At 47.0% G+C, this 24,972-nt stretch overlaps 1 protein-coding gene across 2 annotated transcripts; it reads right to left on the bottom strand.

Annotated features, from left to right (window-relative positions):
• Positions 1 to 51: 51 nt before the first annotated feature.
• spata13 (spermatogenesis associated 13) lies at positions 52 to 24,826 on the bottom strand. Of its 2 annotated transcripts, none has more exons than XM_031583653.2 (14): positions 24,390 to 24,826; positions 16,104 to 17,714; positions 14,618 to 14,659; positions 13,291 to 13,773; positions 10,597 to 10,738; positions 9,835 to 9,959; positions 7,507 to 7,686; positions 6,208 to 6,402; positions 5,528 to 5,707; positions 4,968 to 5,200; positions 3,592 to 3,721; positions 1,837 to 2,212; positions 1,199 to 1,273; positions 52 to 1,023 (listed from the first exon to the last, which is right to left on the bottom strand). In XM_031583653.2, exons 1-14 carry the CDS (start codon positions 24,396 to 24,398, stop codon positions 842 to 844), a joined length of 3,963 nt encoding a protein of 1,320 aa, XP_031439513.1. In that variant the 5' UTR covers positions 24,399 to 24,826; the 3' UTR covers positions 52 to 841. The 2 variants fall into 2 exon arrangements, with proteins under 2 accessions (XP_031439513.1, XP_031439512.1); XM_031583652.2 differs by having other exon boundaries at positions 10,594 to 10,738.
• Positions 24,827 to 24,972: the final 146 nt, after the last annotated feature.

Consider the following 24,972-nt stretch of genomic DNA (forward strand, 5'->3'; position numbering starts at 1 on the left):
TCCCGTGAATCAACCGTTCCGTCAGTCAAATGAAGAGAACCAATCGGTAACTAAGATTTGTACATGAGTTTATTTACATAACGTGAAGTGTTAGTGTGCAGAACAACTGATCTGGTCATCCTAAAGCTCATATCAGGCGGTTACGGCCATCACAAGTGAGGTCTAAATTCAGAAGGTTCCAGCCTTAAATATACAGACATAAAATAAAACAAAAAAAGACATAGGAATATGTAATTTAAAAGCCGAATATACATCATTGCCGTTATTAATATAAAACACATTTGTAGGTCGAGGGGAAGGGAGAATCTCAATATGAGTAGCATGTTCACCACACCAGTGAAATGGATGGAATCAAGATTCACATAACACTTTTGGGCTCTCTCCACCCTCAAGTCACAGGCACTTACACACACACGAAAACGCACACACACAATCACACATACGTGCACATGCGCGCGCACACACACACACACACACACACACACACACACACACACACACACACACACACACACCTACACAGTAAATATGGTGCATGATGGGAAAGCCTCCTGTGGTTTTTCCAAATCATAGGCACTTTGTAAAACAAAACGTATTTTATGTGTTTTAAGCAACACAATAACATTCAGTTCATGACAGGCCAAACTTCAGTGGGGCTTCACATCGATTGGGCAACATGTCTTCCTATAGATATTCTACTCATATTATGTATACTTTAAAGGAGCACTGTCTCACTATTCCTCACTTCCTGAAAAGGATGTGGCCAGTGAGGGCTTTTATTCAACTGTCTGAAGAGGGCATGACCATTGAAGTTGTACCAGGGGTAGGATGAGCTTTTGCTCTACTTCCTGAAGAGGGCGTTTCGAGTGAGGTTGTACCAGACGTGGGTGGGTTTCCGCTTTGGCTCGGCTAAGGAAAACACCTGTTGCTGCGGGACACTGGTTGGCACGGTAACGTGGCGCTGATGAAGGGGGTGAAGGGGCTGGTACTGCGTAGGCACTGGGTGGCCGGAGTAACCCATACCTGAAAACACACCAACACACAGAGGGGTGTAAATTACCTACAAATAAACAAATGAGGTAAAGAGTACAACCACAGCAATAGTAGGCTGAGGAGAAGCGTTTGAAAACAAGTGTCAGCGTTCAGCATTCAACAGAGTGCAGTCCTTTCAAGGAGCCATCATGCGTGTCTAGCTTACTTTTTATTTTGCCTTGCTTTGATTTCTGGGCGTTGAGAATCGCTTGTTTCCGTTGTTCTTGACTGATCTCCATACCTGTGGAATAGCAAAATGAGATCCATGACATTATTTACTCCTCGTTACCAACTACACAAATGATTACACATAGACCTGGGTTTAAAGCAGCAATAAGGAGTTCTGTTCCTAAACTAGCACGCTAACTACCTAAAACGCATGCAAAAACCTTGCAAACACCACCAACAGCCCAGTTGAGACTGATAGAAACTTGCCAACACTCTAACTGGTGTCTTTTGGCAGTATAGCTGGCAATGTCATGCTGTGAAAGCTTTCCTTCCATTTTTGCAAGGTGTTCCAGCCAGGAAACACAGAACTACATAGTGCATATCCTGAATGGCTAGTGGGAAAGACACAGGAGTTTATCTGTCCTTCACATGACCATATGCTATCAAAATGAATTTGAGGAGAATCCAACGGGGAATCCTTTAAAAAAGGCTTAGCGGTGATGACAAGAAAAATACCAATTTCATAAATCTTTCAAAAACTTGTCATACGACTGAACATAAACACTACTGCAGGATTTATCTCTCTGTATGCGTGTTCACTTAGGTCTTAGGACATCTCCTCTCCTCTCCACTCACCCATCTCCTGGTCCTCCTGCACGCGTCTCCTCTCCCGGGCGAACGCCTCCAGCCAGCGGCGCTTGTCCTCGGCCTTGCGGCAGCACAGCGTGCACACCTCCCCCGTCTCTGCATTCCTCAGCCTGATGCCGTTCCTGAGGCTGACGCCCCCCAGCTCCGCGTCGCGTCCGTCGGGAAGGTCCTGCAGCTCGGTGGCGTCCGTGTCCAGCCGCCCGCGGTAGTGGAGCAGGTCACGGCGCAGCACGTCCTTCTTGCAGAAGACCAGCTGGTGGTCGAAGAGGAAGAAGCTGCGCTGCTGCGTCTTGCCCTGGCGCACCATGCGCGTCAGCTCCCCCGAGTGGATGAGCTCGGAGCTGCGCGCCAGCACGTCCTCGCCCTGAGGGGACAGGGGAGCATTAATGTGGAGGAATAGGAGGACATCCAGGCAGCTTTGTTTCATTACAAGTTTGACCTTTGCACATCCAACTTACACTTGAAGAACACCCTCTACATGCAGATTTTTTTTATTTAGTTCTGGAGATGTTTCTAAAGTGAAACCTTGATCACAGAGCAAGATAAAAGGTATTCCTTTGGCATGCCTGCACCATCATAGCAACATTAGCTGTGAATGTTAGAGAGCATACACCTCATCTCTTCTTGCGTCACGTCACTGGAGCAGAGTTCAGTTAGATTATTGATTTTAGTTCATTGTTTTCACATACGACATGATGCATTCTCTTACATATTCTGCATAATCTGCAGTATCTCTTTTGTGTGTGTGTGTGTGTGTGTGTGTGTGTGTGTGTGTGTGTGTGTATGTGTTTTGGTGTTGTTTTGCTCCTCGTGCAAGAATTCCACTACAATGCATGCAAGTCAGTTTACTAGACCAAAGCTGGCTAGACCAGAGTGATTGACGAGTGTCCATCACTACTACGGAAAAATAAGGATTATATAACAAGCACTTCCTTGGTAATCCGATATACTGCTCGATGCGTTATCTAATTACAGTCCAGTTGAACCGACTCTCAGTGGAATAGCAATACATTGATAACGAATAGAGAACACGAATACTAAGCGATGAGAGACATAACAGGGGAAAATATTCCATTACACTGTTGGTCTCCTGGGGGCTCAGTTGGCTGTCTACTCCCAGAATACACTGAGCAACTTTACTCAGGAACACCGTCTGAACATACTTCTATTCACATATATCTAGAAGAGTGATTTATCATGAGTGACTTATTAGTTCAGGTATAGTACACAATGTATGGCGCTTCAGCATCTGCTTCCTGGGAATCAAACCCAAAGCTTTGGCATTGTTGCCCAGTGTCTGATCAGACTTATGATGGCAGAGTAGAGAGGATCTGTTCAGAGTGGACCCTGAATACTGAAACACTTGTAGCTTGTGCCAACTTCACCACTGCCCAGACAAGACCGTTGCCATATCTGACCAGCTTTGTCCGGAAATGTCTAATTATATTAGAGAGGAATTGAGTTTTTGAATTGCTCAGTGCTCTGGGCACAGTCTACTGACTGAAACATACACTTGAGCACTTTACTGGATTAAAAAAAAAAAAACACATCGCAAGGATATTTGTCTAATTCCCTAATTGGAAATCCCTCTACAGGGAAACCTTTTACAACATCTTGAAGCCAACGCTACACCAAGCACACTCCCATGGTGCTCAGAGAGGACACACTGAGATTCTTACACTTCCTTCTGATTTCAAAACCGATCAAATCTGTGCCAAAATAAAAGCAGGTCGAGATCCTCACCTCCCAGCGCAGGATGGAGACCTGCCATTGGGCGATGGTGTCGATGCTCTCCAGCCTCCTCTTCCTCTCGTTGATCAGGCTCGCCACGTTCTTCATCGCCTCGTAAGCGTCGCTCACGCCCCTGTAATCACTAAACACACAAGAACACTTATACACGACTTTGGAATGAATAAATCGTCTGTCCAATTCACAAGGCAAGTTAGTTCATTATTATGTATTTTGGTACAAAACATTTCTAACAGACTGTGTCTCAATTTCAGTGCAGTAGATGGTTGAACAAAATGCACACCATCAACACAAACACAAGCCAGTGTTTTTGAGTAGTTTTATGTAGATGCACCAAAAAAAAGGAGGAAAGATCTTCGAATATACACTTATGAACCTGTTTCTGTGTCTCACTCACAATCTGTTTGTCAGTCTGTCTGTCTGACCGACCACAAAACCACACAGAGGATAACTCCACCTGTCTATCTCTCCAGTCCTACACTCTTCCTCCAGCTCCCTCCTCTAATCACTCTCTCAGACAGGGCTGAGTGTGATGGAATGTGTTACTCATCCTCCCAAATGGGAGGTCAGTCAACAGGACACACAGTCGGCTCCCTACTGGCTGAATAGACTGAGCAACTTTACTGAGGAAAACTGTCTGAACATACTTATATTCACATATATCTAGAAGAGTGATTTATCAAAAGTGACTTATTAGTTCAGGTATAGTACACAATGTATCATGCTTCTGCATCTGCTTCCTGGGAATCAAACCAAAGACTTTGGCATTGTGGTACTTGTAGTTCTACCAGTTGCTCTACTGTTTGAGCTGAATAAGCATTTGATGTGGTTAATAGTAATTTAGCTATGGTCATGGCTAAAAAGACCATTACAAATACATAATTCTGTTGACTTGACTTTTATGACAATGCTGCCAAGCAAAGTTGCCCAGTGCCTGATCAGACTTTTATTGGCAGAGTAGAGAGGATCTCCCATCCTCCGTGTCCGCACGCACGCACTACGCACGGAGAAAGACAGACATACACACACACTAAAATTGTGTACAGTAGACAGTAGAACGTGTTGCCTATCTGAGATCTGATCTTTGGGTCTGTACTTTTGAACCTACTCCGGAGTTACTCAATCAACCTCCTCTTCATCAGTCTGCCGACGACAAAAACATACAGAACTCCTCCAGCTTCCCTCCCTCCAACTCTTTTCCCTGGACTGGATGTAATTAAATGTGTTATTCATTCACCCATCCTCCCGGCCCACAGATATCCAGAGATAAACACACATGTGCCGCCGCCGCCGCCGCCGCCCCCCCCCCCCCCCCCCCCCACACACACACACACACACACACACACACACACGATGGACCGTGGCGTTACCTGTGGTCTTTGGGCGTGTACTTGAGCAGCTCGCCCAGCTGCAGCGGGTACTTGCAGATCTTCTGCACGGGCGTGAGCAGGAAGCCGGCCAGCGAGATGTCGATCATCTGCTGCAGCAGCCGGCAGGCCTCGAAGAAGTGCTTGTAGCGACTCAGCTTCATCAGCCGCTGCAGCTCCACGCACGCCACGGGGTGGGTGTTACAGTAGTCAGAGTAGATGGAGAAACCATCCCCCTGGGAGAGAGAGGGAGGGAGGGAGGGATGAAGAGAGGGGCGGAAGGAGAGAGAGGGGGAGGGAGAGAGAGAGAGAAAGGGAAAGAGGGCATGGGGGAAAAAGATAAAAGATAAAGGAAAGATGAAGGGATGGATAAAGGAAGGGAGTGGGGCATAGGGTTTAAAGAAGATGACAGAGAAAGAGAAACAAAACAAGAGTGAGTGTTTACATACCAGGAGCACAGCAAACCAAAAAACATTCTTGACCCCCCCTGCATACAGCCGATATGTGTGTGTGTGTGTGTGTGTGTGTGTGTGTGTGTGGTGTGTGTGTTGGGAGTGTTGTACCTGCTGGAGGAAACAGTGGCCGATCTCACTCAGGTGGGGCTCCTCCTTGTCGTACTTCTTCTCAAGGTCCTTCAGAAACTTCCTCTGGAACTTGTAGATGTCCTCGATGTTGCTGAAGATGGTTTTGAGCTGCAGGTCTGTGAACATGCCTGGGTGTTTGCGACACTGGCGGATATATCCCTGTGAAAGAATGGTTCAGAACAAGTCATGAGGAACTGGCTATAACTTAAAATAATACAAATCTGCTTCTTGTTATGAGAACGCATGTGAAAACATGGAAACATTACAACATGGGAAAAAAGAATCATCACCACCAAGCCACCAGTAGGGGGCAACACTAGGTAGAGCAACAGTTTGGCCAGAAGTTCATTGACTGACAACTTACCAGCCAACATTCATTGCTTAAAACAACATGACCTATTATGTAAGTTGAAAGACTAAATATAACTGACAAATATTAAGACAACACAAATGTTTTCCCTCTATGTGTTTTCCTGAAGATTAAATAAAGAACAAATGATGATAATGATCATGGATTAGGCAAGAGTGCTAACTCTGAATGAAACTGCCTAATGGAGAGCGTGTGGTAGGATGTGGAGGGCATTAAGAGCGTGTGGTAGGGTGTGTGTGTGTGTGTGTGTGTGGGGGGGGGGGGGGGGGGGTTAAGAGCGGGTCCTTACATCACAGATGTCCCTCAGGTGTTTGATGTAGTCTCTCTCAGTGCTCATGATCTCCCTGACGACGTTGGTCCTCATCTGATCCCTGTGCTCCGTGCTCTGCGCCCTCTTGTCTCTAGGCAACACCGCCTCCTGGTCCATAGCCATCTCTACACTCTCCACGCTCCCTCCGCTTGAGTCTTCCTGGTTCACACGCACCTGCCAAGCACATTCACATTTACTCATTTAGAAGACGCTTTTATACGCAGGGACTGACAGTATAGTACATATATGCATTTTCATCTACTCTTGCACTCTTTCAGTAGGAAGGCCATGATCTTGGCTTTTGTTAGAACCTTGCTTTATCAGTAGCTATACCAGTTGAGCCAAAACCACACACACACACACACACACACACACACACACACACACACACACACACACACACACACACACACACACACACACACACACACACACACACACACACGTCTCAGTTTATGAACATTACACTGACTAATCTACAGCTAGTCGACACAGTTATAGTGATGATCTCTCGCTGAATTACATGTTATTGTTGGGACATTTAACAACCAACAGGTTTGGAAACAGATGACAGCGCCACACCAATTCCTTATCAGGGCCAATCAAATTTAGTCTGTATTCACTGAATAAATGTTATGGGAAAGGAGAAAGGAGAAAGGAAAGGGATGAAGACAAATAAGAGTATTTCAACACAGAATGTTTTAAAACCACACATCAAACGTGGCTGTTGATGTCCAATGTTGAGAAACCCAAGTAAGTTACTGGAAGTTACTGAATATTCTGGCGAGGAGTTGTGTGTGGGCACGTTTGGCCCTTAGTTCAAGCAGAACATGCATCACTCTTGGCTCCGAGGCGTCGTAAACACGACACCCTGATTGCACGCTCTGCATCACTTTCCTCATCACTGGCGCCCAGTCAAACATGCCCACCGCCATGGCGACTGCCATGCCCTGTTGACTCGAGCATAGCTGCCATTCAGGCACCGTTACCATGGCGCCACATACGACCAGTCCCACGCTAGGTCTGCCTGGCAGCATGTGTGCCATCCCAGTATGTGTGTGTGTGTGTGTGTGTGTGAGTTTGTGTGCATGAGTGTGTGTGTGTGTGTGTGTGTGTGTGTGTGTGTGTGCGTGCATGTATGTGCATGAGTGTGTGTCTGTATGTGCTTGAGTGTTTGTCTGTATGTGCTTGAGTGTGTGTATGTGAGTGAAAGTGTGTGTGTGTGTGTGTGTGTGCATGAGTGTGTGTAAGGGTAAATCTGGGTGCGTGTTCTCTTACCCTCACGAAACTGGAGGGGAACCAGGCCTCGCTGTCGCCCACCAGCCCAAACCACCAGTCCTTGCTGGAGGCCTCCAACACGCGGATCACGTCCCCCGCCTGGAAGGCCAGCTCCTGCTCCTCCATGGTGACGTGGTCCCACAGGGCCTCCGCATACACCACGTGGCCCGAGTTGATGAGCTGCAAGACACAGACGCAGAGGTAGTTACAGACAGCACTGCACACAGACACAGAGGTAGTTACAGACAGCACTGCACACAGGATGATGGTGGACACACAGAGGTGGTTACAGACAGCACTGCACACAGACACAGAGGTAGTTACAGACAGCACTGCACACAGGATGATGGTGGACACACAGAGGTGGTTACAGACAGCACTGCACACAGGATGATGGTGGACACACAGAGGTGGTTACAGACAGCACTGCACACAGGATGATGGTGGACACACAGAGGTGGTTACAGACAGCACTGCACACAGACACAGAGGTAGTTACAGACAGCACTGCACACATGATGATGGTGGACACACAGAGGTGGTTACAGACAGCACTGCACACAGGATGATGTAAGACACAGACACAGAGGTAGTTACAGACAGCACTGCACACATGATGGACGGTTACATGCAGAAATGCACACACAGAGACAGGCCCCATGCTTATCTTGTATTACATTCAGCGACATATTAATTAATAGACATGAATGCAACAACTCCTGATGTGGTGTCACCCCTGCTGATATTAATGGGCTCTGCTGTCCCCATTGTTATGGGAAGTGTGTACCATGCAGTCTACAGCCGTGAGCCGTGAGTATTGCGTTAACAATAACACCACGTCAAATCCAGGTGTTATCCAGACTACTTCCGGAAGTGGTTCAGCAAATCCGGTAGGATTTCAAATACAATTAATTCTGTGTGTGCTTACAACTTATCAACGTATAAATGGTCTTCCGGTGGCTGGATATTAGGAGTGGGATTTGCTACAGAGGCGACGATACGATGTCATCACGATATTTTGGTCACAATGGAATATTACTGCAATTCTTAACTTTTTACAATACAACATTCTATGATGCATTACGATTGATCTTTCCAATATATTACATTTTGTATACTGGGAGTCTCTGCAGCCATCTTGGTGGGGTACATTTGTTCTCAACTGTGACTTCCTTTACAATATGGATAGGAGCATTTATGCATCCGCTAATTTAGTTATGGAATGATCGAATATCAAACCAAGTGCATTCAACTGCCAATCTTTTATTCTACTTCCTTTTGCAGGCTTGGCACAGAACCCACCAGAGAATGCTGGGATTGGGATTGTCTATTTCTATGGTGAGCGTCTGTCTGTGAGGCAAATAAACAAATTAAGTCACTGCTAAGGCCTGAAGCACACACACTATAGATACAATGCAACCATAAGGGTGGGAGCCCACTCGTACACACTCTCTCTCTCCACACACACACACACACACACACACACACACACACACACACACACACACACACACACACACACACACACACACACACACACACACACAGGGTAATCTGATCCCACTGCAGTAAACTCTAAATGCACACACTGCATTCCTCCCCTATGGTAAAGACTTACACAGAGACCAGATAAAGAGCACAAGCAAAGGTTACTGCCCGCAACGCATACAAGACTTGCTACCCGCCCACCGAAAAAGTTAACACTGCATTTACACTGTTTATACACACAGCTAGTCTCTCTGTGGCCCTGAACCACCCCACATACACGCACACACACACACTCCCACATAGCAGGAGATAAATGTACTGCAAGAAACACGCAGTTGTCCATTTGGTCCAGAGGAACACACACACAAACTCCCACATAGCAAGAGATAAATGTATTGCAAGAAACACGCGGTTGTCCACATGGCCCAGTAGAGCGAGCGAGCACGCGCACACGCGCACGCGCACACGCACACGCACACGCACACGCACACGCACACAGTAGGCAGAATGACACCCCTTCAGATCAGTAAACTGTATTTTCTGGTTATGATACAGATACACCCCAAATTTTGTAACTGGGTCTGTTTGTATACATATGTGAGTGTGTGTGTTCCTATAAATATGTGAACATGTGGGTGTCTGTGTGTGTGTGTGGAGCTGGTAGTGTCCATGTATGTGTGTGTGTGTGTGTGTGTGTATGTGTGTGTGGAGCTGGTAGTGTCCATGTATGTGTGTGTGTGTGTGTGTGGAGCTGGCAGTGTCCATGTATATATGTGTGTGTGTGTGTGTGTGTGTGTGTGTGTACACGTGTGCGTGTTTGTGTAGATGGCAGTGTCAGACCTGGTTGAGGGCAGTGAGCTCCACTCCAGACTGTAGGTACGAGGTAACGTTGGTGAGCTCATCAAAGCTGCCATCCTCCTCGCTTACGCTGTCATCCAGCACCGAGCATCCCTCTGAGATGCCATCTGTTACACACACACAAGGTTATAGAATCCCTCTCTCACACACATACATGTATATACAAACACAGAATTATACATGCACACAGACACAGTTACACACCCAGGGGTACACAAACACGTACATGCAATTTCAGTAGTTTTACACACACACACACACACACACACACACACACACACAGGGTAACGCCTACGCCTAAGGGACAGACATAGACACAGAGGGGATTATACAAAGGCAACAACATGCTCTCTCTCAAACATACAAACACAAGGACTCAGACAACCATGCTGTGTCTCTCTCAACACAGAATAATCAAGATAGAAACACACAGTGTTGGTCATACACACACGTGTACTACGTCTCCAGCACTGGGTGTGACTAGCCTAATGTAGCCAGAGAAAAGAACACTTTCATTGTAGGTGGATGCAAACACACACACACACACCTCTACTGCACACACATATATGCATACACTACTAGTACTACCACACACACACACAGCCTTTCTCTAAAACTATTTCTCTCACCACTCACCCCTCAGTGCTTATTAACAACAAACATGAGCTGACAAACACACACACACACACACACACACACACACACACACACACAATCTCTCTCTTAAACGATCGCCCTTACCACTGAGCACGCGGTGCAGCCTGCGGCGTCCGACCCGGTCCAGTCCGATGGGCGTGCTCTGAGACAGGATGTTGGGCCTGAGGCGCGCCGACACCGCCTTGTAGGGGGGCACCTGGTGGGACGGCATAGGGGGGCGCGTCACCGGCTAGAACACACACACACACACACACACACACACGTTATCAGACAGTTCCAGCAGTATGTAAATAAAAAGGCCTCGTTTCCAAGTAGTTGGAGTAGCAGTCCCGGTAACTTGTACATCTGGTACAAATTTAAAACATGTAGATATATATGTTGGATAGTGATCGCATTTTCTTTGTCTTTTCAAATTTTAAAAGACTTGTATACATAGTGTGTATGAGACAATTTCAAGGAAATCAGTCACAGGAAAAGCAATGAATAAGGGATTGATCCATCAAGAAAATCTGAGAGAAAAAATCTGAGAGAGAATCATCTTTTTATTTCGGGAGCAACATACAGCTGCATTCATGAGAAAAACCTCTCCCTGTCCCCCATGTTGTTCAAACTCTCCGGCCAGGATGTGGTTATGAAAACTGCCGTCTCTGTACATTCATTAACCTTCTTCTGTCTAGAAGTGATTTTTTTTATTTTTCCACTGTGTTGTTACATTGCCCGGGGGAGAGAAGGGGCATTTATCCAAACATGAACGGACTCTCAGACTCTCAGGACTCTAGAATGCGATTGTCCAGTACCATTATTCTCCAAGGGGAGACACAATGAATCATCCCAATTTCCTTTGCTTTGGGTGTAAGTCCATGAAGTTATCACGAAAACTCGTGAACCTCTACAACAAACAGGGCAATACCTAACTAGCAGGCTAGCACGTGACTGTTCAGCAACATTAACTTCCAAGAACTAGGGTGGAGAGGGCATTTATCCAAACGAGAATGGATTTTCAGCTGACCGAGCCTGAACTTGAACATACAATGTTCTTTATTGAATAATATTGCATATAGGCTACATACTAAGCTCTCCAATCTCAACTTGGAGCCCTAAACATCAGGTAAAGCTCCCATCTCTTCATATCTCAAGAACCTAATTGATATGAAAGTCCAAGGAGAGACACACTGAATCACCCCAATTTCCCTTGCTTTATGTGTAAGTCCGTGAAGTTATCACGACAACTTGTGAACTTCTACAACAAACAGGCAATGGCTAACTAGCAGGCATGCTAGCATGTGATTGTTCAGCAGCATTGACCTCCAATAACCAGTCTCAACACATCCTCCTGGTTCTTGGAGATACATACAAATGAATGAGAATATGCTGGCCAGGAAGTTAGTCACTGTGTATTCACACATAAGGCTTCTCCTGGGAGAGCCTGTGTATGGCTGATCTGCTGGGAACCAAGATATGGTTAGTTCACATGCTTTTGATCGTGCCATTCAAACTACATTATTCGATCAAGGACCTGCCTCTGTCAAACAAACCCAGTGATATGCTGATATCTGAGAGCAGATATCACACACATTTACTCCTGGGCTCCGGCCACCAGACTGGGGCTGGTTCTCTCTCAAGTCATAGCCACCAATTCCCCTCTTTATGGACCAATGACTGTCAAAAGCATGGACATGTGATGGTCGTGGTGCGACCGCACATGAACCGCACACTCCTGCCCCATGTTTGCAACCACTAGCGCACCCAAACAGACATGGTTTGCACACACAAACACACATACAACTAATTACACAAACTTCCACGAAGTTGAAACCATTTATTTAAATGAAGTTGGTGCACCAACAGAGTTGAATGAAATGGGGAAAACATCTACCAACCGGTTGGGGAGTTTGTGCCATCTGCTAGATGGTCGGTCCGACAGGAAGAAGCGCCGCCGGAAACCCAGAACATATATTTTTTGTTCCTACTTCATTGAACTGCTAATTGCCTAGACTGGCAGAGGGGACACTAAAAATGGTCTGGGCCATACCACTTGAATAAGGTGGTTTTTACAAACCTGTGAGACATTATTTATTTATTACATAGTTATTTCTTTGTTTGATAATGAGGAAATACTATGTTTATGTCTCAGGGTCTGTTTTTTCATTATTGTATTGTTTAGTTTTTGTGTCTACCCCTGTGTGTAGAAATGGTGCCGGCCGTCATGTTTAGAGGCTTAGCATGTGATATTCCTGGGGACTGTTGCTGTTTGTCCTCTTTTAATTGAGAGGCTTAGCAGTTCTCCTGAATATAATGAAGCATATTAAAACTTACATTTGAACCCTCACTCTGTCTCTGAGCTTTTCGGGCCAAACCCTCATTTTTGACGGCAACCGAGGCTCGGTCCGTCACAGACACCGTAAGCTCTTTTTAAAAGTGAAGCAGCCAGAACGAACTACAGAATGGAGGAGATTGAACCAAATATGGGTCAGTTATTATGAGTCCTATACTTTTTACTACACTCTACACTACATACAACACTACACTCAAAATACACTTTACATAGAATCTGGGTCCAATATAAACATCTAGCAGTTCTTAATCTGACATATATTGGCGTCATTTTTATTTCGTCACAGAGGGGCATGACATCAATACTGTCCATGCTTTTTAGTCACCAGTATGGATGTAATACTCATGCAGAAGCCCATTTAACTTTATGTGATATTACCCAGAACGCACTATGCTGCCTTTCTGCCACCATGAAACTGTTAAGGGTTCTCCATTTCACTCACTTACCGAGGGCAGGCTGTCAAGGTCCTCCCTGTCGTCAGCGCCAGGTGAGGGGAAGAATTCCATTCCTTCGATGGCGGACATGGGTCGTCTCCAGTGGTCATCCTGAGGACTGTTGCCATGACGATATTTTTGACCGTCACCATTAGCAGCAGCGCTACTGTTAACGTGGGAGGGGATGACAGCAGCGGTAGCGGCAGCCTCAGGCTGTGGTCGCAGCTCTGCCCCTTCCTCCTCTGGGATGGAGAACTTCCTGCTCACCAGCTGGGCATAGTCGGAGATGGGCCGTGGTCTGGGTCTCCCCGGGCGGCGCCGGATCACTGCTGCAGTGGGGGGGTCGGTACCGGACGCTGGTGTAGGGCTGGCAGGAGACTCTGTAGGGGTCAGAGTGGCGGGCAAGCTGGGCACAGAGTCAGCCAGAGGTTGGCAGCTGGATAGCAGCACTCTGGCTTCTGTGACATCTTCTGTGCCTTTAGGGTCTCCAGCAGACTGACAGAGAAGGAGAGGGAGACGGAGAGGAAGAGGGAGACAGACAGGGGGAGAGAGAGAGAGAGAGAGAGAGAGAGAGAGAAAGAGGGAGAGGAAGGACAGAGATCAGAATTTCAGTTAGAGTTGACAAGTCAACACAAACTGCTCCTTATCTTGACTGTAAGTTGTTTGTACTGGGGGAAAAGAGTATGAGGAGGACTTAGGTGTGGATGGAGGGAAAGGTGAATTTAAGTGGCCGTGATTTCACAAATGTAATACAATTTCTGTTTTGGATTGATTTTATCTCATGTGTGTACTACTTTTTTACATCGTTAGTTAGTTAGTTGTTAGTTACCGCTGTTTATCTTTAAATATGTGTACTATACTTTGACTTCTCCCCTACTCTCTAGTCTCTGTTTAAGTATTTACTGTATTTACGGGGTCTTCTCTGAACTGCACAGAGAAATGATTGACTAAACAGTAAGAGTATAAGTCATTTCTGTTTGGATGATGGTAAACTTTACAAAGTCCATGATTCATTTTCAAGCAATAGCTTATTTGTTTTAGCCACTTTGTGTTAGTCACGCCAAGTCTTTTCAAAGCTACAATCACAGGCACTTACAACACGCCATACATACAACACAGTCAGCACTAACTTGATGAAATCTTAAATGTCTGACCCTGACAGCATAGACAAACTGGTGAATCTAAGTCCTCTATTTGTGCTTGTGCTAGCCCCCATAGCTTTGTTGGGTGCAGAAAAAGCAGGTTCCTCACAAATAAATCACAAACCACTGGTAATATGGCAAATGTACAACACACACACACACACACACACACACACACACAAAAGCCTTCTACTTACCTCTTGTTCATCTGCATCTTTCTCTGTTGTCTTCCATATGCACTGAAAGGGTACACAATAGATCAGCACCATAGTAGAGAAGACACACTCTCTCCACAACACCTATGTATATAGACAAACACACTCTGGATTTATGTTTTGTCCGTTTGCTAGAGGAACTAAGGAGACAGATTTGCAGGACCAAAAGTGTCCGTGTGGGTGAGCAAGTGTGCGTGCGCATGTGTGTGTGTTGACGGCACTGTGTGACATGGACTTTGCCCAGTGAGTGGTGGTTATGGGGGTGGAGGGTGGGGGTAGCCATGTTCTCTGATAACTAGTCCGTCTCAGAAGTGGGAGCTGGGAGCTTGAGCAATGCCCTCACATCATCAGAAGTCAGCAATCATTAACTTGGTTTGCTCCTGCTCTTTCTGGAGTTAACCCCCGCCTACCCCGCGCCCCCAACCTGCTCAGAATGAACATGTGACCTTCCCCCAACAGTCTGCGTGTCACAATTTGAACTCCCGCGCCCAGGAACCGGCCAATCCAATCAGCAGAGAAGCTGAGCTAGACTGGCGTAGGTTTTGACCAATCATATGGGGGTTTGAGCTACAATGACAGGAAGTGACATCGTATGATTGTAGGATGTTCGATTTTTTTCTAGTAGAGGTGATCTACCTACTTCAGCCATGGTGCCAAGGTGTTATGGGATTCAGGTGCGGTTGGCAAGAACACCTGTACAGTGCTGTGCTATCTGAGAGAACTCAAATGACCTGACATAATTAGCGATCGCCTCATAAATGTTACAACCAGGAGAACGTTACCCTCACAAGGTCAATGCCACTAGAATCAAATCAGCTGATCAATGTCCTTCATAGCAGTTACATTTGTGTGTCTTTATTCTCTTCATTTTCTGTTCTTTTTTTAAACCTTACAATCTACTTCAGGCTCTTCCAATCTTACAGTCTGCTGGAGGCTTTATGTGCCTTTTGTGAGCCATGTGTTGGATACATTCGTAGTCTATAACTATGGCCCTCATTGTCAATCAATTTTAACTGTCCTTGGAAGTCATGGATCACGAAATTTCAAATCTATCCATTCTTTTAAAATGTAATATCAAATTCCTTGGTTTCTTTGTTGCCTCTGCCATGATGTCCATACAGAGAATAGTGCACTACCAGGCGCACCAGGGATGCTTTGGCAGTGGCACAGACACCATTGGTCATATTACAAGTCAGATTATCACCAAAATGATTTTGAAGCTGTGATTTTAAGGTAAAATTGTTGAGATGATTTAGAAAAACTGGCAATGCTCCCCCTGTGGCTCAGCGTAGGGTTGGCTCTCAACAGGTATAGGTAAGGTAAGAAGCTCACACCAATCACACATACTGAAGCCATAAATACCTTACCCATACGGTAAGTTGCTTTGAATAAAGGCGTTTGTTAAATGAATGTTTCTAGTAGAACTTGTGGTAGTAGCAGTAGACTAGTATGTGTAGTAGTGCCTTACCCTTGACTGCTCCTGTAAGGGATCCTCTGATTGGTCGGGTACAGACTGTGGACAAGGCTGCAGAAGGGAAACTGTTCCAGGTCTCTGGTCCTCCACTGGCCCACAATTCCCAGTGGATTTATCCCTGGGAGCACGGGCGCCTGACCGAGGCGATGATGTCAGTGGCACCACACACTGATTTGCCAGCAGTAGGGATAGGTTGTGAAGCTCTGCGTTGTGTTTGTCACCAACCTCCATCGGGTGGAGGGAGCAGAGGGGGACAGGGTGTATGGAGGGTGTGTGCTCCAAAGTGACAGCAGTGACCCTCTGACCCCCCTCCATGTCAGACGTGGCCTTGACGCGCGCGGGCGAGGGTCGGCGCTGGCGGTCCGAGGGAGGCAAGCAGGGCGTTCGGCGTGAGTAGTCGTCATGGAGTCGGCTAAGGGGCGAAAGCGGCGCCTGTGGGGCCAGAGGGGCGATGGGAGGACGTCTGGAGGTCAGGTCCGTCAGGCTGCCCACCAGCCTGTGCATCTGGGCCCGGGTTCTGCTGGGACTCCGCCAGCGACCCGACGCCCGCTCGTGACTGTCCACTGAGGAGGCGCTCGTGGTCCGATTGATGTTGAGGGTTCGGCCCCGTTCTGGGGTGTCCGGTTCTGGTTCTGGCTCAGTTTCTAGTTCCCGTTGTGGGGGATGGGCGAGGTGAGCCGAGGCGGTCTTGCGCTTAAAAGGGGCCTTGAAGAGGTGCAGGTTCTCGGCGCTCTTGCTCATCTGGCTCAGCGCCCTCCCATTGGCCTCCCTTGGCAGGTGCTCCTCGGAGCCAGCAAACACCGTGCTTACGGGGCGAGGACGCCTGGATGGAGAAGGAGCAGCCGCTTTGGGCGACCTTGGGGTATATCCCATATCCAGAAGTGAGATCCGCCCGGATCCGTAGGCCCGACGAATGCTGCGAGAGAAGTGGCTATTCCTCTGGAGTCGTTCGTCATTTCCATCTTCATCCTCATCATCGTCCGAGACGCCAGAACAGATCCCAACGATCGATTCCCCAACACACACTCCATTCACCCGATAACCCTCTTTGCACCGCTGCTGAGGTTGTTGTCCTCTGGATATGTCAACGCACACTGCATCATCATTGGCTATCATTGTATGATCTTCATCCTGATTGGCTGTCATGGCATTGCCTCGGCTCTGGATGCCCTGGAACACAGTGGAGCGCAGTTTCTTGAATGACCCCATGACCTTCAGACCCGACAGCCCTGACCAGTTCTGGGGGGTTGTGGTGGGGCCATGGTTTGGAGTCCTTTCCGACGCAGCGTCCCCACACCGCTTCTGATTGGACAAGAGGCGCATAATTCTGGAGGGGTAGGGCTTGGCCTCCGGTTGACCAATCACAGGATTGCACCAGGCCTGGCTGTTGAGTCCGTTCAACCTGCTCTCCTCGCTGCAAGGCTCCGATCCCACAGGCCGAACCTGTGCCACACAACCCGAGCCGGCCCAGTGACTCACTTCCTGAAGAGGGCAAAGGTCATCCAAGGGTTGCGCTGGTGGTCCTGGCACCTCTCCCTGCAGGGTCTGCGGAGGGCACGGCAGCTGGTCCTCGAGTGCAGACGAGGCTCCATGCACCTGGGCTGCCTGTGAGAGCAAGAGAGGGCAGAAGAAGAGGAAGAGAAGTAAGTAAATGATAAGTGTGGTAAGTCTTACAGGCAGCTTATCTAAGGCGGACCTCAGCCTGCTATAAACATTTCACCTACACATCATAAATTTACACTTGGACGCCACACAGCATATCAGCACAGAATGGTATCAGTAGGGAGACGTGCCGTATAGGGCGCATCTATTCCCGCCCCTAAGCTCACATCTCCAGGGCTCTGGAACTCTTCTGGAGTGGCCTGGAATTCCTCAAGTTCCTCAGCGTTGAAAGCGGTTCTCAACCCCACCCGGTCACGGCGTTTATATTTGGTGGGAAATCTCTCATACGTGGTGCCCCTTTCCTGGTACAGACCAACCTTTCTTTGGTATGCGAGCCTGTGAGCCTGCCTGTATAGATGTTTTGGATTTCCAGAGATTCTGAGAGATTGAGGGGGTAATGTGGGAGTTTCTGTAAAAAAAAGCATCTGTGTGTGTGTGTGTCCGTGTCCGTGTGTGTGTGTGTCTGTGAAAGATCAAGGGCATTTCTGTGTGTGTAAACATGTATATCAGTCTACAAGTGGTTCTTAAGAGTATGTGTCATAGTTTCAGGGAAAGTGAGACTGTGAAAATGTTTGTGCATGTGTTTCTATGTGAAAGTGTGTGTGTGTGTGTGTGTGTGTGTGTGTGTGTGTGTGTGTGTGTGTGTGTGTGTGTGTGTGTGTGTGTGTGTGTGTGTGTGTGTGTGTGTGTGTGTACACTACATCTCTTTTAAGTGCAGTACATTGTTCGATGGTGGGAAACTGGGCCCCCTGCTCTCCAGGGGAGTGGAAGACGTCGGTTGGCACCAGGGTAGCTTAGATGAAGGGCTTTATGCTTTTAGCATGACTAAGCAATGAGACTCGCTAATCCATTGTGATTAATGCAACAAATTGCCTCGTTTCCCCCCCAGATTTGGTCCAGCCGTCAGTCCAGGGCAGGCACAGGGATGAAGGCTGACCTGCCTTTGGCTTTAGCGCCGGGAGCAAAGCAGTTTAATGCACCCTCCAGACCCATTTGGCCTCTATTAAAGGAATGAGACAGCGCTAACCTGACATCGGTTCGGTGCTGGGCTGTATGACTCTTCAGTACGTTAAGAGCTAACGCCAAAGCTCCGGTCGCGTGGCCTCAGTCCAACCCCGGAGCTTTGTCACTGCCACTGTCTGGAGGTGACCTTGATGCGGGTGCATTCTACTCCTGCTGCTTGTTCATTCAATGACTTCCTTTATGGTCGTGTTCAAATTCCACTCCGTCTCCCTGTGCTGTGTGACTCGACAAGTCTTTATTTTAGTTTACTCTGACTACTGCGGGCAGGCCCTCATTCCTCCCCTCCCTTCCTCCCTCCCACCCTCATACTTTTTCATTCACTCACTCACTCTCTATCTATCTCTACTTAATCCATCAGCACATGGCTTCCATCAGGCTGACAGACAGTAAACACTGAAATGTGTTAGCCTCCGGGGCTGGACAGTGGGTCATGTTTGCATTGCTATGCTATGCTAAGCTTAGCATATTTTGTTGTGCTCTTATGAGCTTTGCTGGCCGTCTACTCTTACGCTCCAGAGACTCATTCCACCCTCCAGGTTCGTCTCAGTTCCCAGGGCACCTCCACAACTCCTTCCTTCTTCTGCTCTCTTTCTCTCTCTCTCTTTCCTCCTCCTCCTCTCTCTCTCGCTCTCTCTCTCTCCCTAACCCTTCTCCCGCTCTCTCTTTCCTTAACCCATCTCCCGCTCTCTCTTTCCTTCTCTCTCTCTCTCTCTCTCTCTAACCCATGTCCCGCTCTCTCTTTCCTTTTCCTTTCCTTCTCCTCTCTCACTCTCTCTAGCGGCTCCACCCTTGCCTGATAAACACCAAAGCAGAGTTAATTAAGAGCTCAGAGATGAGAGAAGCCCCCCACACGGCTGCCAGCTGGAGCCTGGCTCAGATTAAACTCCCCTCGCAAGGACGACCAGCGCTACACGCACACACACACACACACACAGACACACACACACAGACACATGGCAACAGGCTATACACACACTCCAGTACATACACACACACACAGTGCATGGCAACAGGTTATGCATACATCTGACAAACAACAAACGCTGCTATATACACACCCATATGCAGAAAGCATAGTAACAGGCTACACAAACACACATCACGTGTCATCACACACATGTATACAAACATACATTCACCAACACACATGGACTAGGGAAACAGAGTATACTTTCACATTAATATATATACGGAAACGCACACCCCTCTAAATCACCCAGGCACAGTCACACACAACTACACAAACATGTGCACAGACACACATACACAAACACACAGACACGCATACAAACAAACAAACACACAGCATACATACCAACACCCATACCACACCCAACCACGCAAAAGCATGCATACATTCACAAATTCAATACAGAGCAAGACACTACCCTCCTATCCTGCTTTCTGGAATCCTACACAGTTCTCTCTCACACACACACGGAACAGGAAGTCATTCACTACAGCTCAGCATTCCTCAGAGGAGTGTCTCATCACTTTGACACACACACAAAACAGAGCAAGTAGACACTCAATCAGTACTACCCTTGCAGGACCCCTACACAACACACACACACACACACACACACACACACACACACACACACACACACACACACACACACACACACACACACACACACACACACACTCTCAGCATTCCCTGGTGGTAGGATGGACCTGGAGGAGTAAGGCTCTTACATAAGAGTTATAAACATGACGTGGCCTCTGAACTCTCTAACAAGCCCTTATTACAGCCCCAGGGGAGCCGTCTGCCGCCCTGGACCATCTCGGACCAAAACACAGTTAACGCTGACATCTTAAAGGTCGAGTCCGCGATCCTGGCAAAAGGTTGTTGATATTTCAGCTAAACAGCCAATCAAATTACACCCCTCTCTTCTGTGCTCCTGAAACCATGTGTTGTTTTTTTGATCGCACACACAGCTAGAGCACCATTAGGAGCAATTAGCTGAATCTGCTGAATATTGAAATAGAATCGCAGACTTCACCTTTAACTGGGGAGCCCCAGGACAGTCTCCAGCAAATCACCGCTATAAACTTAATCTCAACTAATTGGCCATTGCTTCTCCTGGGCTATTAAAAAAAAAAAGTAATTCTGATTTGTGCAAACATTTTTTTCATTGTTCGGCCCCGGAAATAACCTTGTACATACCTAACCTGTTCCACCCATCTACCTATCAAGATGAGCCAGTCTTGCCAGCCAGATAAAGTAAACCCATTCTCTTCTGTGAGCACACAAGCAAGGCTATCTATAGCGCAATCTATTGTCTGTTCAAGAGATAGGCATGACAGTGATAAAGGCCACTACAGTGGGTCCATTTCTGATAAGTCCGAAGCTTAAGATCCCAAAAATGCTGTGATAAGCAGTCTCTTCCTTAGACAGGGCAGCAGAGGAAGGGAGAGAGAGAAGGACAGGGAGAGGCATATAAACAAAGAGGAATAACACAAGAGAAAACAGGAGTTTGGTCACAGCTGAATGACAGCAAGAAGGAAACAAGGGCCATAGCAAAAGAGAGAGAGAGAGAGAGGAAAGAAAAAACAGAGCGAGAGCGAGAGAGAGAGAGAGAGAGAGAGGTAGAGAGAGAGAGAAACGAGTCCTTGTGGGACAAGACACTGACAGAAAGAAAAGAAAAGAACGACAAACACAACTTGCCGTGGTGTTTCCGGGACGACCTGGAAGACTCTGTTCCCCACCACCCCGTGCGTGACCCCCGCCGAAGCAGAGTTTTTCCGTGGACACGGTAAATGACACCCGCATGGTTGGCTCTTCCCCCTCCGCTGGCGACAAGCCGTGCCGTCTGTCCACATGCTCTCGGAGCGCAAGCACAATACTCCGCCTCCCCTCCTCTCCTCTCCTCTCTCCCACTCCTAATCTGATTATGGGAGCTTTACCAGTCTGTGCTTCAATGGTTAATTCTGGGGGCACTGTCACCAAAGACACTGATATACTTCAATTGGGGGAGATCAGGCTGAATAAAGCGAACCCTTCCCTCTGCTTGTGACAGCCGTACTGGTGGTGCTTTTGGAGTTGGTGTTAGGAGGGTTCAAACAGGTATTCCAGATTAATGCTCAGTTTATGAATTTAAGGTATCAAAGTTAATACCCAGTTTTTGTCCCAGTGAGGGGTAACTGTAGTAGCCTGGCACAGTTTGAAGGATTAAGAGGAGATTCTGAAAGACCCTCGAGGTGACCATATGGGCCGCTCTCACTGCCCCTGAAAGCAATGGATGGGACAAGGCTCGAAAACTTCAGATTAATAAAGTTATAAGGCCTTTTTTTTTTTTCTCCGTCAGAGGAAACAGTAGTAGCCTGACACGGTTTGAAACATTAAGCAGACATCCTGAGAGTGAGTGCAGCAAAGTAAGCCAACCTGCTTGCTTCCTGACTTACTTGGTTTACACCTTCACTCTTCTGAACGGGCTGCACGCGGCGTCCACAGAGAACCACGGCCGCAGGGCACGTGTCAGGTTGATTTACAGACCTGTGCAGAGACACTGGTGTACAGGTGTACAGTGAGAGGTGCAGTGATTCATTGGGCCTGTGTGAGGTTACTGATACACCAGTGTGCAGCGCTGGGTGACCCGGTTACCCTTTTGTCAGGAGGGGAAAAAAAGGAAGTAGACGTTTTTGAAGGCCCCGCCCAACCTTGAGCGTGGGAAGTCAGGTAGGAGAGGAGGGAGTGTCTCCCACTCATTCATTGCTTTACCCCCTCTGCACCCTCTTTCTTTCGGTCTCACTCCTCCCCCTCTCTACACCGCTATACTCCCCTCTTTTGCCCTCCATATTCCCCTCATCTTCCTCTCTCCATACCTATCTGTTCCCCTCTTTTCACTCTCTCACCCCACCCCCCTTCTTCGCTGCTTTTTGTGTTGAGCTGTTTGATCTCTCTTTACCTTTCTCTCCTAGCTTCTTATTGTTTCAGTTCTCTCTCTTTCTCTTTCTCTCTCTCTCTCTCTCGTCATTCTCTCTTTCTTTTTCCTTCTACATATCTCTGTGCTTGGCGTTGGTCCATTAAGTAATTCCACTGCGTTACTAACTTGGTCAAATTACAAACAAACAAGATCACTCACTTACCCCACCCCTCCCCAATAAAAAAAACGAAAAGTCCCTGAAACCAGGCAGGAAGGCAGGCCGTCTGAGAGAGACAAGGAGGCCCTGTATGGTGGATACGGGCGGGCACCATCTCTCACAGAGATCTCCCTGTTCCACAGAGAGATGCCATGGTACAGGATGTGTCAGACAGGCTGCAGCAGGCTATGTGCTCTCAGTGCGCAACAGCTTGCTGCAGCTCAGGCCATGTGCAGATGACGTACGGCACAATGGTACACAATAGAATCTGTGAATGACTTCATGTGTTTTTAATGGAAGCACTACAGATGCTCCAGGTCAAGTTCTTGTGAAGAGAAAATTAAAAGGCTATAGCAAAAAAAATAAAAAAAAAATAAAGAAGTGACATATGCTGTATCTTTCCAATCATATTATCAAGCATTTGACATTCTGATACTTTGACAACTATACTTTGACAAGTCTATTTCCCCAAGCTTGAAGTTCTTGCTGCCTCCTTAGCAAATCATCGTAAACATTTAATTTTTTTTGCAAAACCTATGGCCCAATGTGTACCAGGTATGTTTATGTGTAAATATGTCTACTTCTCTTAACTCTGTAAATAATTTGAGACAAAAAATGTCTGAATTATGAATTGAACAGATATGAATTAAAACGGCCATAAACGAAAATGTACCGAATGTACGGGGCACAGTAGACAAGATAAGATTTTCCGCAAGCAGACCTGCCAAACCTCCACTTCAGCTTAGCTTGTAGATAAACGAGCCATGCTGATCTGTCCCAGACTCATATCAGTAAAAACAGGAGCTTTGCCAACGCTTCCAATTATTGGCTGTCGGTGCATGTTACATGCTGCTCATAGAAAATAATAATATCAAGTAGCCTATGAGCCACAGATGTGAGTTCAACAAGAAGAAAAGTATGCTTTTGTTTCTTGTCTACTGCGTATTACCACTGAAATAAGCTTTGGATTTATTAGATGAAAGCTTTCAGCATTCAACATCCCATGGCACCAGCAAGAAAGTGAAGGAGATTACGCTGGCTTTGGTTATGCGCCGGGGAAAGGAAAGTTGCTTTCTTATTTATTTATGCATTTAATTAACTTGGTCTCCCAATAAACCCCTTTTGTGGCCGATCAGCCCCCACCCCCTTCTTCAAACTCTCTAGTACCGTTGTGCAGGCTGACCCCCCACCCCCCAACACATCACTATAACAACCAGTGGGTAGTAACGCTCGCTCTCACACACACACACACACACACACACACACACAATGCCCCACCTTAACAAAGCACCACTCTTTGGAAGGAAACGACAGGGTGACACATAAACGTATTACAACTAAGGGAGATTATATTTAGTGCCCCCTTAAGAAACTACCTTGAACCTTGAATACAAACAATTTACTTTATCTATACACTTTAATGAAACAATTCTACAGTGTAGGGTAAACCATGGTACATATTTGTTGTTTACAGACTATTTAAACTGTTGATTTATTGTTGTCGGTTACCTTTCTCATGCTCCTTGTTAGCGTAACTTGGTCCGATGTTTCACACTAGCCCAGCTGCGTCTTCTTGCTCGGTAGCCATCGACTCTCAGGCTAAGTTAAGTCCAAAGGTCCATGCATTCGTATGTATCACATTTCTCCATGTAAACATATCGGAAATAGTTAACTTGACTAGGTTGCAAACTAGCGAATGTTAACGCAACATCTGAAGAAAAGCTGACTTCAGCTTTACTGAGCGCAGCACTTTAGAATCGCCATAGATCAGTCGCAGAGAAACTTCATCAAACTAATCGGCTAAATGAGCGTAATATCCTCAAAATGAGCGATGTAATGAAAACAAAAACCGACATGTCAGTTGAAAGTGCAACTCAGTACCGCCTGTATGTCAAACAAACATCAAAGACCCCTAGTTCACCAGCCGTTCTGACAAGAAAACTTAAAAGTTCGTTGATACTGAAGTGTGGGTGGGGAGCAAGCCATCTCAAGGTTGATCGAAGAACGCTATTGGCCAGCATCCGTGCACTTGTTGCAGTGATTGCGACGGGGCGGAGTCTAGGCTAGATGGGTAGTGTGGTCTGAGCTGCCC

This window comes from Clupea harengus, chromosome 17, assembly GCF_900700415.2.
Source record: "Clupea harengus chromosome 17, Ch_v2.0.2, whole genome shotgun sequence".
In the NCBI taxonomy this organism is placed as follows: Eukaryota; Metazoa; Chordata; class Actinopteri; order Clupeiformes; family Clupeidae; genus Clupea; species Clupea harengus.